We start from the raw sequence: 15894 nt of genomic DNA, 5'->3' as shown, positions 1-15894 counted from the left end.
ATTCAAAATTAACAGTCAGATTAGTGTTTTTGTAACTCATTTAAAATGAAAAATACTTTCAATAATGTTAAAAGTCAAAGTATCATGAAGCTCAAAGGTCAAAGGTAAGATATGGATCAAAGATTTGTAGAAGAAGCAGCTTCAACCAGGTTGATGACCTCATGATCCAGCTGTCAGCTGGACCCATGACCAACCCTCTGTGTTCTGACTGCAGAGACCTGTTCATCATCTGTCCCACTGTGCAGATGGCTCGCCACTGGGCCACCAGCGGAGTCAACGTCTTCCTGTACCACCAACCCACTTCCAGCGCTCAGGACAGGTACGGAGTGAAACCTTCCAACCGCCTGGGCTTAATGGCTGCTTGGAAGGAGACTACAGAGAAATGACGATTGGATCAGAACACCAGTGCTGTTCTGTATGTGTTATATAATCTAATATGAAGCTCTAAACCAGGCCTCTACCTGCTTGTTATCTGCAGAGCCGATATTTCTGTTCCTCTGGATGTTCAGTTCATGTTTGGGATTCCTCTTCAACCAATGAGTTCTCAGCGTTTCACCTCCTCTGACCGACGTCTTTCTTTGGCTGTGATGACCTACGTTTCCAGCTTCATACGGACCGGGTCAGGCAAACAGATAATTCAGTAACAAGTCTTCCAGCAGGACCGCCTCACACAGTCAAACTGACTTTTCCTGGTTTTGTTTTAGGAACCCAAATCCATCCCGTGTGTGGGCGGAGTCAGTTCTGCCTCGCTGGCAGCCAGTGTTTTATTCTGAAGCTGTTCCCACCTACCTGGAGCTAAGCCCCGCCCTCCAGCATCTACAGGGTCTCAGTCAGAACGCCTGTTCCTTCTGGAGGCAGCTGGGAACCAGATTGACCAGTAAGACAGGTGACTCCAACCTGGATCCTCTGGGAGCTCTGCTGCTCATCCTGTAGTTTATGTAAAAACTGGGATGTTCAACACATACCACAGAAAACTAAATCCAGTTATTCCAGCCCCCACCTCAGCAGGAGGTGTATGCAGTCTGGTGAAGCCTTCGCTGTGGTCCAGGTTGTTAACCTTTGTTGACCTTTGACCTCTGTGCTCTGTGATGCATCCTTGCAGCCAATGGACATAAACTGCTCCTGACTGAACAGAAGGAAGCAGGTCAACATGGAAACACAGCTCATTTAGAACCTTCAGAACCTCTCTGTCTCATTGGCATCTTTAGCTGAGACAAATGCAGAACCCTAGCTGACAGCACTGTAGTTTTGGACATAGCTGGTACCGGCCAGCAGGTCCAACCAGCCTAACGTCAAATAGAAAATCAGATGCTCTTCAGCAGATGTAGAGCTGTTTCTGATTAGCTGTTAGCTCCCAGCAATCGGAGGATTTATCTAATATTCAAAAAGCCCGCAGAAGAACGACATCTTTCTTCTAAAGGCAGGGGAGCTATTAACAATTATACCTTAACCTAATCTCAATATCTTAACCAACCCTTTACATTCCCAGAGTTTAGGATTGTCCAGCTGCTGCACCTAAACATCAGTCACTCCCACGTTGACTTGAACCCAAATAAAAACGACTTCAGGCTCTCGCCTTGAGCCTGTCCAGAGTTTGGGCCGCTTACAGTTATCAGTGAAGCAGGACGGCATGCTCAGCGGTTTTCTGCATTCAGATAGGTTTGCATTGTTTGACATTCTTACTCCTCCCGTTGTTTCCAGCCTCATTTCCACTATGCACCATGTAGCTGCATTTGGCTCTGTTATTTTAACAGAAAGCACTTAATAAAGTAACTCAAAAAATATGACAAACTCCTCAAAAACCTGCAAACCAATAAAGAACTAAGCTGAGACTAAAACATTTGAGTGATTATAAATAAATGTGGTTCATGTTCTCACCTTCCAGATCCAATTTTCTACAGAGAATATTTGAATCTGTTTTAATGTTCGAAATCTTTGAATGCTTTAATTTGTGAATCCAGAGGAGTCTCATCTGAAACTGACTGTAGAAATGTTAACTGAACACAAGTCACCAAACTAAAAAACATCATTGTAGTGTTTAAGATCACTTCTTCTTCTTTTCGTTACCTCTTTGATCTTCTCTCTCCAGGTGAGTTGGGGGCGGAGTCTCTCCAGACTGCACTGAACCCTGAGCTCCCACTGGCTGCACCTTCCAGCCAATCACAGACCAAGAAAGATGCCTATAACTGATTACATCATCAGCACACACAAAAAAACCACACCGTTTCCCATAATTCAGTTTGATCCATAAGTTCCTGCTGATCCATTCTGTTTCCAATAATCAATAAACGCGTCTAAAACTCAGTGTGTGCATTTTGTTTACCTGGGAGAACATGTGTCTCAGCCAATCACAGACAAAAGTGTCAGCCTGCAGGAAAAAGACGTGTTTAAGGAATGAGCATTAGCATCTTTTGAGCATCTTTTTGTTCTAGAGATAGACCTCAGTTTGTCAAAATCTCCTTTGTTTAATGAGGCTTCAACAATAAAGTTTTTTAAAATACAATTTCTGAAATAAATCCAAGTATTATTATATCATTCCAGGCCATGAAGGGGAAATTTTTACCAGGCTGTAAGATCCAAACAGACCAAAAACAGTCGCACTGAAACTCAGATGGATCTGTGGAAGGGGAGGAACCTTTAGGGCTCGGTTTACGATCCATAAAAACCGGATATCTGTTCTGTTTGCGTTAACACGGCAACGTTTTAATTGCAATCTCTGGTCACATGGCAACAATGTAAGGGTGGTGCAATTCCCCCACCACGCCACTAGTTGGCGGTATGTTCTACCTGCTTACAAAACGGGAGAGAAAATGAACACTTTGTTGAAGAACCGTTATTAGATTCAGGAGTCAGCAGCACCAGTTACTACCTGATGGGCAGGAGCCAAGATGGCGGAGTGAGTGGCATGTTTTTCGCAGGCTCTGCATTTAATTTCTTTCCAGCCGAGTTTTACTTCTTATTAGTGAAATAGCCTCCTTTCTGAATACCTTAAGCTTTTCTTTTTCTTAACATGTGACTTTTCTTCGAAATGACTTCTTTTAGTCGGAGTTCTTCTGCTTAGGTTAGCATGTCCGACCATAACTATAACTTAGCAGCCCTTCGGGAGGCTTGTGATGATGAGGATATCGCTATAGATATTGATAAAGGTAATGCTGACTCTCAAGGCCCGCTTACTGCCAAATAACAAAGAGTTAATTGGGACCACACACCTGTTAAAAACAAAAATAAAAAGATGATGAAGCTGCATGAACTTGAGCAACAGGAAGACTCTGCTAGTGCCATCCTCCGAGCGATAGGTGAGCTCAATGAAAAGTGGACAATCAGAAAAGTATTGAAAAGCGCATTGAGACCAATACCAGTGCTATTGAGGTAAACAAAAAGGCCATCTTGGAACTTCAGTCTACAGTCGACCATCTGAAAAATGAAAATGCAGCAATAAAAGCCAGCGGTGAAGATCATTCGCGGTACAAGAGAAGATGGATCTTGAGGGTGATTGGACTGCCTGAAAAGGATGACGAGAACATACGTTTATCGTTGGAATCCACACGCGAATTATCCCTATGTCCGTGGATCACCTGAGAGTCACGGTTGACACTGCATCGGTTGGGAAGGAAGGCCGCGACATCCAACAGCCAACCTAGAGCAGTCATGATACAGTTTGGTATGCCCACTGTACGGGATGAGGTCTGGAAGAAGTCCAAAGATGTGAAGAATTGCAAGGATCTTCACATCAGCTTCAAAGAGGACTTTTCCAAAGAGGACAGACTCGCCCGAGCCAAGTTATGGTCATTGGTCCAGGAAGCCAGGAGCAGTGCGTACCTGAAGGAAGGTTATGCTCTCATCGATAACCAAAGAGTGGATCCCGAATAATCATTTTACATTTTATTCCTTATTCTCCTACGAGATATGTTATGTTTCTTCTTATCTATGATGCTTTTCACTATTTGTTATTGAGTTATTGCCTACGTTATTTTACTCATTCCTGCTCATCGTTCCCGAGGTATTTACACATTTATTCTGTTTAATCCATGTTGTCTTTATTATCTTTAAATACTAGGGGATTAAAAGATAACGTTAAACATAAGGCTTCTTTTCTATACTGCAAGGAACAAAAGGCAAATTGTTTTTTCTTACAAGAAACACTCATCTAATCAGGTAACAACATTTTGGAAACTTCAATGGGGAGATTTAATTTACTTTAGTCATGGCACATCTCATTCTGCTGGGGTTATGATCTTGTTTTTTAGGTTTCCAGGTTCTATCTTGGAGCATATTAGTGACACAAATGGTCATTGGATTACTGTTCTAGTGGAAATTGACGGACTAAAGATAATTCTGGTATGTGTGTTTGGGTATAATAGTAAAGCGATTAATAAAATATTTTATACAGATGTTGAGAAAATCCAACAATGGAAGTTCAAGTATTTTACTGATCAGGTTATCATAGGAGGGGACTTTAATGTAGCTCTTGATGAATTCACTGATCGTATCCCCTCTAGAGGGCAACATCCTCTCCTTAATGATATTTTTGTGAACTTAGTCTCCAATATTAATCTGACAGATTGTTGGCGAGTAAGAAGTCCTGATGTAAAACAATACACCTGGTTCAATTCCTCCAAAAATGGCCAGTGTTCTAGGTTAGACTATTGGTTAATTCCTCATAGTATAATAAGCTGTGTAATATCACCATCCCCTTTAACTGATCATCGCTCAGTGTTCATCACTTTGACAAAATGCAAACCATCTTCAGCCCTTATGTGGAAATTTAATAGCAACCTTTTGCTTAATAAGGATTTCTGTACAGAAGCTATTAATCTCATTGAGGATATCTCTCTGATGGGACTTTCACCCTTGAGTTATGGGAATGGCTTAGATTTAATGTTAGGGCAGCTGCAATTAGGATCAGTAAACGGGCTTCAAAACTGAGGAGAGAAAAACAAATTCAACTTGTTGGTAATAATAATAATTTATGTGGAAAACAAGATCTATCACCAGAGGAGCAACTTCAACTTGAGGATTTTAAACTCAACTGGATGACGTATTTCTTGATAAAACTCGGGGAGCCTTCATTCGTTCTGGGGCTCGTTGGATCGAGGAGGGCGAGAAGAACTCATCATATTTCTTTAATCTTGAGAAACAGAGACAGACCAAAAAGAAAATTGCAAAATGAATAATTAATGGTATTGTTAAGGATAACTCTGAATTAATAAACAAAACTATTCAAACATTTTACAGTAAACTGTATTCTTCCAATTATTCAGAATCTAATTGCAAATCTTTCTTTGTACAAATTAAGGACTCTATTGAAACTATTGACTCTGATTTTAGAAACCTAATGGACGAGGATTTAAAAATTGAAGCGTTAGACAAAGCAATGCATCAAATGGCTGAGAGTAAATCTCCAGGACTTGATGGGTTAACATTGAGTTTTATCTGATATTTTGAATATTTTAAGAAAACCTTTATTTGTTGCCCTTCTAGAACGTATTTCCAAGAACAATCTCTCACCTACCATGAAATGAGGTCTCATTACTTTGATCCCCAAGGCCAACAAAGACCTCTTGTCCTTAGAAAAATGGAGACCCATCACTTTATTATGCACAGACTATAAAATACCAGTTCTTGTTTACACCAATCACTTAAATAGTGAGTTATAAATGACAGTCAGTCTGCGTTCATAAAGGGAAGGAATATTCATCTTTTTACAAGACTTATTCTTGACATGCTGGATTATCGACACTTTATTAATAGCGAGAGTTTCATCTTATTCCTTGACTTCTTAGCGTTTGACTCGCTTGAGCATCACTTTATTATGCAAACCTTAAAATGTTTTGGCTTTGGGGGAAAATGTTGCTATAAATTTAAACTGCTTTATACTGAAATAAGTAGTTCAGTTTCCCTTGGTAGAAATTTGACCCCCAGGTTTACTATGTCAAGAAGCATTTGGCAAGGGTGTCCAATTTCCCCTAAACGTTTCATACTGACAACCCAAATGCTTACCTTATTAATAACTCAAAACCCAATCTTGGATGGAATTACAATCTTTGACAACAAATTTAAAATAAGCCAATTTGCTGATGACAGCCACTTTTCTAAAGGATAAAACTGTGATGGATATTGCACTAAAATCCATTTTAACCTTTTCTGAAGCATCTGGCCTGCCTCTAAATATTGATAAGTGTGAACTTCTTCCGATCCATTTCCTCCATTAAAGTTAAATCTGAAGTTAAATATCTGGGAATAACAATTTCCAAAGATCTTATTAAAATAGAGGAGGAGAATATTGGTAAATGTATAGATAACATAAAAAAATCCTTAAACCACTGGTTAGTTGGAGATTTCACAGTTTTTGGGCGAATTCTTTTATCAAAGGCTGAGGAACCGTCCAAATTGGTTTACCCATGTCAATCTGTGTTCATCTCTGAGAAAAGTATTAAGACGGCAAATTCAATCATTTTTCAGTTCATCTGGAGGAATAAAACCTATTGTTTAAGAAGGTCTCAACTTATTAAAGCATATGATGAGGGTGGAATTAAAGCCTTAGACTTTGAAGCCTTAATAGGTACATTTAGAATAAACTGGCTAAAAACCTATTTTTCACTCCACAACTCTGTGTGGTTTCATATCCCTAGAGGCCTATTTGATAAACTTGGTGGCCTGGATTGTTTACTTAAATGTGACTTTTATGTAATCAAGATTCCTATACAACTGTCTAACTTTCACAAACAAATTTAGCTTTTTTGGAAAATGATATTCAGTCACAATTTTACCCCACACAGCTCTTTACTCGTACTCGTCGTCTTCCGCTTTATCCGGGACTGGGTCGCGGGGGCAGCAGACTCAGCAGAGACGCCCAGACGTCCCTCTCCCCAGACACCTCCTCCAGTTCCTCCAGGGGGAACCTAAGGCGTTCCCAGGCCAGCTGAGAGACATAGTCCCTCCAGCGTGTCCTGGGTCGTCCCCTGGGCCTCCTCCCGGTGGGACGTGCCTGGAACACCTCCCGAGGAAGGCGTCCAGGAGGCATCCGGTATAGATGCCCGAGACACCTCAACTGGCTCCTCCCGGATGGCTGAGCTCCTCACCCTATCTCTAAGGGAGTGCCCGGCCGCCCTACGGAGGAATCTCATTTCAGCCGCTTGTATCCGGGATCTCGTTCTTTCGGTCATGACCCAAAGTTCATGGCCATAGGTGAGGGTAGGAACGTAGACCGACCGGTAAATCGAGAGCTTCGCTTTTCGGCTCAGCTCTCTCTTCACCACAACAGACCGGCACAGTGCCTCCATTACTGCGGTAGCCGCACCGATCCGTCTGTTGATCTTCCGCTCCATTCTTCCCTCACTCGTGAACAAGACCCCGAGATACTTAAACTCCTCCACTTGAGGCAGGAACTCCCCTCCAACCTGAAGAGGACAAGCCACCCTTTTCTGGTCAAGAACCATGGCCTTGGACTTGGAGGAGCTGATCTTCATCTCAGCCGCTTCACATTCAACTGTGAACCACCACAGTGCATGCTGTAGGTCTTGGCTAGAGGGGGCCAGCAGGACCACGTCATCTGCAAAAAGAAGAGACGAAATCCTCTGGTACCCAAACCAGACCCCCTCCGGCCCTTGGCTGCATCTAGAAATCTTGTCCATAAAAGTTATGAACAGGACCGGTGACAAAGGGCAGCCCTGCCGGAGTCCAACATGCACCGGGAACAGGTCCGACTTAGTGCCGGCAATGCGGACCAAACTCCTGCTCCGCTCGTACAGGGACCAGATGGCCCCTAATAAAGGGCCCCCGATTCCATACTCCTGGAGCACCCCCCACAGGACATCACGAGGGACACAGTCGAATGCCTTCTCCAGGTCCACAAAACAATGTGAACCGGTTGGGCAAACTCCCATGAACCCTCGAGCACCCTGTAGAGGGTATAGAGCTGGTCTAGTGTCCCACGGCCGGGACGAAAACCACACTGCTCCTCCTGAAGCCGAGGTTCGACTATCGGTCGGACTCTCCTCTCCAATACCCTGGCGTAGGCCTTATCAGGGAGGCTGAGGAGTGTGATCCCCCTGTAGTTGGATCACACCCTCCGGTCCCCCTTCTTATGTAGGGGGACCACCACCCCAGTCTGCCAGTCCAAAGGCACTGTCCCCGTCCGCCACGCAATGTTGAAGAGGCGTGTCAACCATGACAGCCCTACAACATCCAGAGACTTGAGGTACTCAGGGCGGATCTCATCCATCCCCGAAGCCCTGCCACCGCGGAGCTTTTTAACCACCTCGGTGACTTCAGCCTGGGTGATGAAAGAGTCCAACCCCGAGTCCCCAGCCTCTGTTTCCACCAGGGAATGCGTGATGGCAGGATTGAGGAGATCCTCGAAGTACTCCTTCCACCGCCCGATAATGTCTCCAGTCGAGGTCAGCAGCTCCCCACCCCCACTATAAACAGTGTTGGCGAAGCACTGCTTCCCCTCCTGAGGCGCCGGACGGTTTGCCAGAATCGCTTCGGGGCCAACCGGTAGTCCTTCTCCATGGCCTTTATTGTGGAATAATAGGCCAACAGGAAGTCAGTTTTTAAATCTGACTGGTATAGAAAAGGGATTTTGTTTGTAACTGACTTAATGGACGGTAATGGAGTAAGGTTAGACCATGATGAATTTGTTAACAAGTTTCATCTGAACTGTACCAGTTAATTATCTGAGAGTTTGTAAAGGTATTCCGGTCGCCCTTATTCATCTTATACTAAACACTTTAAGGTATTCTAGACTCCAACTCTACCTAAACTGGTTGTAAACAACATCGATTTAACTGATAGGAAACTCAATAATGTTGTACTCAAGTCTGCATTTAAAGCAAAATTGTTCAATGATTACAACAGAAGACCATCTGTGGATTCGAATATAGCTGAAAAAGATTTATCCAGATACATTAAATGGCCATTTCCACCTAAGGTGAAAGAGACTCACTTTAAAATTTATCATAAAACATACCCAGTTGCTTTTTGTTTTTACACAAACGCTTTAAATTTGATCTAGTTGGATGTGCCTTCTGCAACTGTTCAGTTGAAATCCTGGAACACCTCTTTTTTACTTTCTTTATCTCACATAGATTCTGGAATGACATCAAAGAATAGTTGTCACTGAAAATACTGAATATCCCCCAGTTTTCCTTTGACCATATTATGTATTTTTTTGACGGTCCTGATAGCCAAACATCTGATGTTGTAAATCTTGTTTTCTTGCTGGCTAACTACCACATACACTGCTGTAAGTAGAGAGGCTCTGCCCCTTGTTTTGACCTTTTTTTAAACAACTTTAAAGTGTTTTACTCTTAAATTTGCATTTACACAAAAAATATCTCCAAACATATCTAGACATCTTTTATTTTAAGTAATTATTCCATTATATTTATGTGCCTTACTGTTCTTTTCCCTATAATCCCAGGTTCTTGTATTTTCTTTCTCTTTACCTTGTTGCACTGTTACTTAACCCTCCACAAGATATTTGTTAATTAATAAAAAATAAAAATGTAACTACCCGATCTGTCCCGGAAGCACCTTCAGCTCATTTGTGCAAACAGAATCACTTCCGGATCGCTGTTGAATGCACTTTAGTCATTTAAATCATACTGGAAGTAAGTATTTCCTTCCTTAATTATAATGGTGTGCTGTATTATATCCTGTAAATAGTTTTAGTATAACATAAGTAATACACATTTGGAAATGAAAATGTAGATCTATAAAGAGAACATATTTATGATATTAAATTATTACTTGCTATTAAAAGGACCTACTTTCCTAGACAATGCTATAATTCACTTAATAACAATTCTCATTATTTTGTTCGAAAATGTATTTTATTAGAAAATTGTTTATTAGACGTCTTGATTGAACATTTTTACGCTGTCTCTGATGTCTCTCTCTTGTAGAGACATCTGCTTTATTTTTTTCCTGGAATAAAAACCCACATCTTTTAAAACTGTTGCAGCGTTCAGTACAGCGAGAATCAGATGTTCAAACGGATTTACGTTTTCGCTCTGTGACGTAATCGTTGCGCCTGCTCAGAGCAGTCAACATGGTCTATCGAAATGAACCATTTTGTCTGTACTTTTGATATTCCCTCTAAGTCTTGTGCTATCCATGTACTGTACGTTTTCACACCATTTTTACTCTGGATCCCAGTCTGAAATTGGGCCATTTTTGGAGAAAACGTGCGCCGTTGTTGCGTAGACGAACAGTAGAAACAGGATTAACAGATCAGTTTCCACCTGATAATATTGTCATGTAAACGAGACCTGGAAGACCTGGTTCCTCTGCATCCTGGCAGGTTCCCTGAGGAAACGCCTCTCCAGGAAAAGCTGCCAGCAGCTCAAACAACTGAAAACAGGAACATAAAACTGAAGTCAACGTTCAGATGTTAGCTGGAATGAGGGGAATATTTGTTTTTTGGAACCATTGTGATGGAAAACCACATCTGCCAACTTTTCAGTTCATCTTAACACAGAACAACAAAGACCTGAAAACATCTGAGTCAAACTATTGCTAAAAATAACCACAGTGGTTCTGTTTGGCTCCTCTGAAGATTTAAAGCCTCACAATAAAAAAAGAAGCTTTAAGTTTTAGTTTTATTCAATAGGATTTGAAAAATGGTCGAGTGTAAAATATGAAGCTCAAGTTATTCACCATAATAAAATCCTGGACCAGATTTTTTTTTATTTCTACACACCTTGAATTAATTTACAGACAGGAAAACTGGACAATAAGCAGGAGTCCAAAACTCCTGATCCAGCCCTCAGGTCCATTCCTCCGATAAAGTGGCCTTTATCAGTGGTTCTCCAGATGTTCTTGAGGGCTTTTTAGGACTTTCTTTTAGACCTATAAAGGCTCCCAACCTCAAGAGAAGAACAAGTTCCTTTTAATACTTTAGCAACCCATCTGGTTCTGGTTCTGCTGTAGGTTTCTTCCTGTTAAAAGGGAGTTTTCCTGTCCACTGTCTCTACATGCTCATCCAGGAGGAGTGAATGCTACAAGTTAATGACTGGATGCAACCTGCTGGGTTTCCTTAGATAGAAAAACTTTTTACCAGTTTGAGTAATAAACTGATGCACTGTTTGCCAACTAGGATCAACAGGAATGATGTAACTGACTTGGACTCTGGATTATTGGACTAAACTGACTTTTTTTTCTTCCAAGAGTCTTGAGATGACGGGTTGTGAATTGGTGCTGCTTAAATAAACTGAATTGAATTAATTTCTTAAATGTCTTCTCTGATCCCGTCTCACTAAATATGATCGGATCCTAAATGTTAGGGATTTTAACATCCTGAAAACTCTGGAGGATATTCCAGAGCCGGGTACAACAGATCAATAGGCTCTGCCCCCCATGGTTCTAAATGTCGGTCCAGTTTTACTTATCGAACCGATACCAATGTGTTAAAAATTGACCATCATCGGCTGATACCGATGTTGATGCCGATATATCGTGCTTCCCTAATAAAAACAGAGTTAAAGGCTAAATCAGCTGACGATCTTATGAATTGTTGGTCTGTTTCAGGAGGACTTGGAGAAGACCAGAAACCAGCGATTAGGGTCATGAACCATCGCAGTATGGATGCAGTCTATAACTGATTACATTCAGAAACTGGCTCTTTGCTGCAAATGAGAGCCACAGTTTAGACCCCCAAGTCAATGTTCAGGCGATATTTTATGGTTTCTTTAATATGCAGATTCAGGTACCAGGTGTTTCTGGTTCTAGACAGAAGTTTGATCAGTTTATTTATTTTAATTATTATCAATAGAAACTATAACCTTTCAGGGTAACAATATAGTGTGAATGGGGGCTTTACAGTTTTATTTTGTGCCACAAGAGGGCGACACAGTCAAGCAGTTACACAGGGATGCAGACTATTAACATGGCATAATGAGTTACTGGGCATTATTATACTTTATCATTATTATTATTATTATATTAACTTTCATGTTTCTGTTTTAGCTTCATTCAAACAGAGATTAGAAAACCAAAGACAAGCAAAGCTGGAAATGAGCCAGCTTATCAAATTTAGCTCATCTTTGGAATATTTACACAATGATATATCTGAAACTAAACTAACAGTAAAATAAATAAATAAATCACGATAAATGTCCCTGAGAAACGTGGTGGGCAGAAAACATCAAGTCTGTGTAAAACCGTTCAGAAAATGACAGTTTAACATAAAACAGAGTAAAATGTTCAGTTCTGGAAATATCAAAACAACACAATCTGTGAAATTATTAAAAAGGTACAAATGTTTTACCAATGACCTGAAAATTAGACATAAAGATAAAAAACTAAAAAATATCAGAGGAAACTTTATCATCAAAGTGCTGTTGTGTTACAGGATGACTGGAGGAAACATTTTATAACATGGTTTAAGGTTCTTTGTTCATTATCCTGAGGAAGAGCAGCAGGTTTTTATTTTTCAGCAGAAAAAAACGAAGTTCAAGAATCATAAATTTACTTTTTCAAGAAAAGGAAGGTAAAGAACTAAAACACTCAAAATACACTCGAAGTGAGTCAAAAACCTCTAATTGTTTTAACAGATTTTATATCTGGTTTTAGATTTTTAGATTTGTTTTTGTTTTTATCGTTAATTATCAGTTTCAGGTTCTTATTAAAACGTTAATTATCAGTTTTAGGTTCTTATTAAAACGTTAATTATCAGTTTCAAGTTCTTATTAAAACGTTAATTATCAGTTTTAGGTTCTTATTAAAACATTAATTATCAGTTTCAAGTTCTTATTAAAACGTTAATTATCAGTTTTAGGTTCTTATTAAAACGTTAATTATCAGTTTCAAGTTCTTATTAAAACGTTAATTATCAGTTTTAGGTTCTTATTAAAACGTTAATTATCAGTTTTAGGTTCTTATTAAAACGTTAATTATCAGTTTTAGGTTCTTATTAAAACGTTAGTTATCAGTTTTAGGTTCTTATTAAAACGTTAATTATCAGTTTTAGGTTCTTATTAAAACGTTAATTATCAGTTTTAGGTTCTTATTAAAACGTAAATTATCAGTTTTAGGTTCTTATTAAAACGTTAATTATCAGTTTTAGGTTCTTATTAAAACGTTAATTATCAGTTTTAGGTTCTTATTAAAACGTTAATTATCAGTTTTAGGTTCTTATTAAAACGTTAATTATCAGTTTTAGGTTCTTATTAAAACGTTAGTTATCAGTTTTAGGTTCTTATTAAAACGTAAATTATCAGTTTTAGGTTCTTATTAAAACGTTAATTATCAGTTTTAGGTTCTTATTAAAACGTTAATTATCAGTTTTAGGTTCTTATTAAAACGTTAATTATCAGTTTCAGGTTCTTATTAAAACGTTAATTATCAGTTTTAGGTTCTTATTAAAACGTAATTATCAGTTTTAGGTTCTTATTAAAACGTTAATTATCAGTTTTAGGTTCTTATTAAAACGTTAATTATCAGTTTTAGGTTCTTATTAAAACGTTAATTATCAGTTTTAGGTTCTTATTAAAACGTTAGTTATCAGTTTTAGGTTCTTATTAAAACGTAATTATCAGTTTTAGGTTCTTATTAAAACGTTAATTATCAGTTTTAGGTTCTTATTAAAACGTTAATTATCAGTTTTAGGTTCTTATTAAAACGTTAATTATCAGTTTTAGGTTCTTATTAAAACGTTAATTATCAGTTTTAGGTTCTTATTAAAACGTTAATTATCAGTTTTAGGTTCTTATTAAAACGTTAATTATCAGTTTTAGGTTCTTATTAAAACGTTAATTATCAGTTTTAGGTTCTTATTAAAACGTTAATTATCAGTTTTAGGTTCTTATTAAAACGTTAATTATCAGTTTTAGGTTCTTATTAAAACGTTAGTTATCAGTTTTAGGTTCTTATTAAAACGTTAATTATCAGTTTTAGGTTCTTATTAAAACGTTAATTATCAGTTTTAGGTTCTTATTAAAACGTTAATTATCAGTTTTAGGTTCTTATTAAAACGTTAGTTATCAGTTTTAGGTTCTTATTAAAACGTTAATTATCAGTTTTAGGTTCTTATTAAAACGTTAATTATCAGTTTTAGGTTCTTATTAAAACGTTAATTATCAGTTTTAGGTTCTTATTAAAACGTTAATTATCAGTTTTAGGTTCTTATTAAAACGTTAATTATCAGTTTTAGGTTCTTATTAAAACGTTAATTATCAGTTTTAGGTTCTTATTAAAACGTTAATTATCAGTTTTAGGTTCTTATTAAAACGTTAGTTATCAGTTTCAGGTTCTTATTAAAACGTTAATTATCAGTTTTAGGTTCTTATTAAAACGTTAATTATCAGTTTTAGGTTCTTATTAAAACGTTAATTATCAGTTTTAGGTTCTTATTAAAACGTTAATTATCAGTTTTAGGTTCTTATTAAAACGTTAATTATCAGTTTTTGGTTCTTATTAAAACGTTAATTATCAGTTTCAGGTTCTTATTAAAACGTTAATTATCAGTTTTAGGTTCTTATTAAAACGTTAATTATCAGTTTTAGGTTCTTATTAAAACGTTAGTTATCAGTTTTAGGTTCTTATTAAAACGTTAATTATCAGTTTTAGGTTCTTATTAAAACGTTAATTATCAGTTTTAGGTTCTTATTAAAACGTTAATTATCAGTTTTAGGTTCTTATTAAAACGTTAATTATCAGTTTTAGGTTCTTATTAAAACGTAAATTATCAGTTTTAGGTTCTTATTAAAACGTTAATTATCAGTTTTAGGTTCTTATTAAAACGTTAATTATCAGTTTTAGGTTCTTATTAAAACGTTAATTATCAGTTTTAGGTTCTTATTAAAACGTTAATTATCAGTTTTAGGTTCTTATTAAAACGTTAATTATCAGTTTTTGGTTCTTATTAAAACGTTAATTATCAGTTTTAGGTTCTTATTAAAACGTTAGTTATCAGTTTTAGGTTCTTATTAAAACGTTAATTATCAGTTTTAGGTTCTTATTAAAACGTTAATTATCAGTTTCAGGTTCTTATTAAAACGTAAATTATCAGTTTCAGGTTCTTATTAAAACGTTAATTATCAGTTTTAGGTTCTTATTAAAACGTTAATTATCAGTTTTAGGTTCTTATTAAAACGTTAATTATCAGTTTCAGGTTCTTATTAAAACGTTAATTATCAGTTTTAGGTTCTTATTAAAACGTTAATTATCAGTTTTAGGTTCTTATTAAAACGTAAATTATCAGTTTTAGGTTCTTATTAAAACGTAAATTATCAGTTTTAGGTTCTTATTAAAACGTTAATTATCAGTTTTAGGTTCTTATTAAAACGTAAATTATCAGTTTTAGGTTCTTATTAAAACGTTAATTATCAGTTTCAGGTTCTTATTAAAACGTTAATTATCAGTTTCAGGTTCTTATTAAAACGTTAATTATCAGTTTTAGGTTCTTATTAAAACGTTAATTATCAGTTTCAGGTTCTTATTAAAACGTTAATTATCAGTTTTAGGTTCTTATTAAAACGTTAATTATCAGTTTTAGGTTCTTATTAAAACGTTAATTATCAGTTTTAGGTTCTTATTAAAACGTTAGTTATCAGTTTTAGGTTCTTATTAAAACGTTAGTTATCAGTTTTAGGTTCTTATTAAAACGTAAATTATCAGTTTTAGGTTCTTATTAAAACGTTAGTTATCAGTTTTAGGTTCTTATTAAAACGTTAATTATCAGTTTTAGGTTCTTATTAAAACGTTAATTATCAGTTTTAGGTTCTTATTAAAACGTAAATTATCAGTTTTAGGTTCTTATTAAAACGTTAATTATCAGTTTTAGGTTCTTATTAAAACGTTAATTATCAGTTTTAGGTTCTTATTAAAACGTTAATTATCAGTTTTAGGTTCTTATTAAAACGTTAATTATCAGTTTTAGGTTCTTATTAA

General features: G+C 37.1%; 1 protein-coding gene and 2 long non-coding RNA genes across 5 annotated transcripts in view; 2 read left to right on the top strand and 1 right to left on the bottom strand.

Moving 5' to 3' along the window:
• The window catches only part of tg (thyroglobulin), a 42666-nt gene extending 40458 nt beyond the window's left edge, over window positions 1-2208 (top strand). For 2 of the 3 annotated variants that reach the window (XM_047361462.1, XM_047361460.1), the window contains exons 46-49: window positions 215-319; window positions 479-619; window positions 705-886; window positions 2090-2208. In XM_047361462.1, coding sequence (XP_047217418.1) covers window positions 215-319; window positions 479-619; window positions 705-886; window positions 2090-2190 — 529 coding nt within the window. In that variant the 3' untranslated portion in view covers window positions 2191-2208. The remainder of the gene's footprint in view (window positions 1-214; window positions 320-478; window positions 620-704; window positions 887-2089) is intronic. The other variant, XM_047361461.1, reaches the window with a different exon arrangement.
• LOC124865936 lies at window positions 796-2687 on the bottom strand. The gene is made up of 5 exons (XR_007037690.1): window positions 2564-2687; window positions 2324-2368; window positions 2068-2186; window positions 1001-1126; window positions 796-927 (listed from the first exon to the last, which is right to left on the bottom strand). It is a non-coding gene; the product is annotated as an uncharacterized LOC124865936 (long non-coding RNA).
• A 62-nt stretch (window positions 2688-2749) lies between these two features.
• The window catches only part of LOC124865935, a 24040-nt gene continuing 10895 nt past the window's right edge, over window positions 2750-15894 (top strand). Inside the window, exon 1 of the long non-coding RNA XR_007037688.1 lies at window positions 2750-2896. This is a non-coding gene — a long non-coding RNA (uncharacterized LOC124865935). The remainder of the gene's footprint in view (window positions 2897-15894) is intronic.

The sequence above is a fragment of the Girardinichthys multiradiatus genome, chromosome 3, assembly GCF_021462225.1.
Source record: "Girardinichthys multiradiatus isolate DD_20200921_A chromosome 3, DD_fGirMul_XY1, whole genome shotgun sequence".
Lineage (NCBI taxonomy): Eukaryota > Metazoa > Chordata > Actinopteri > Cyprinodontiformes > Goodeidae > Girardinichthys > Girardinichthys multiradiatus.
This window is presented reverse-complemented; position numbering and strand designations above follow the sequence as displayed.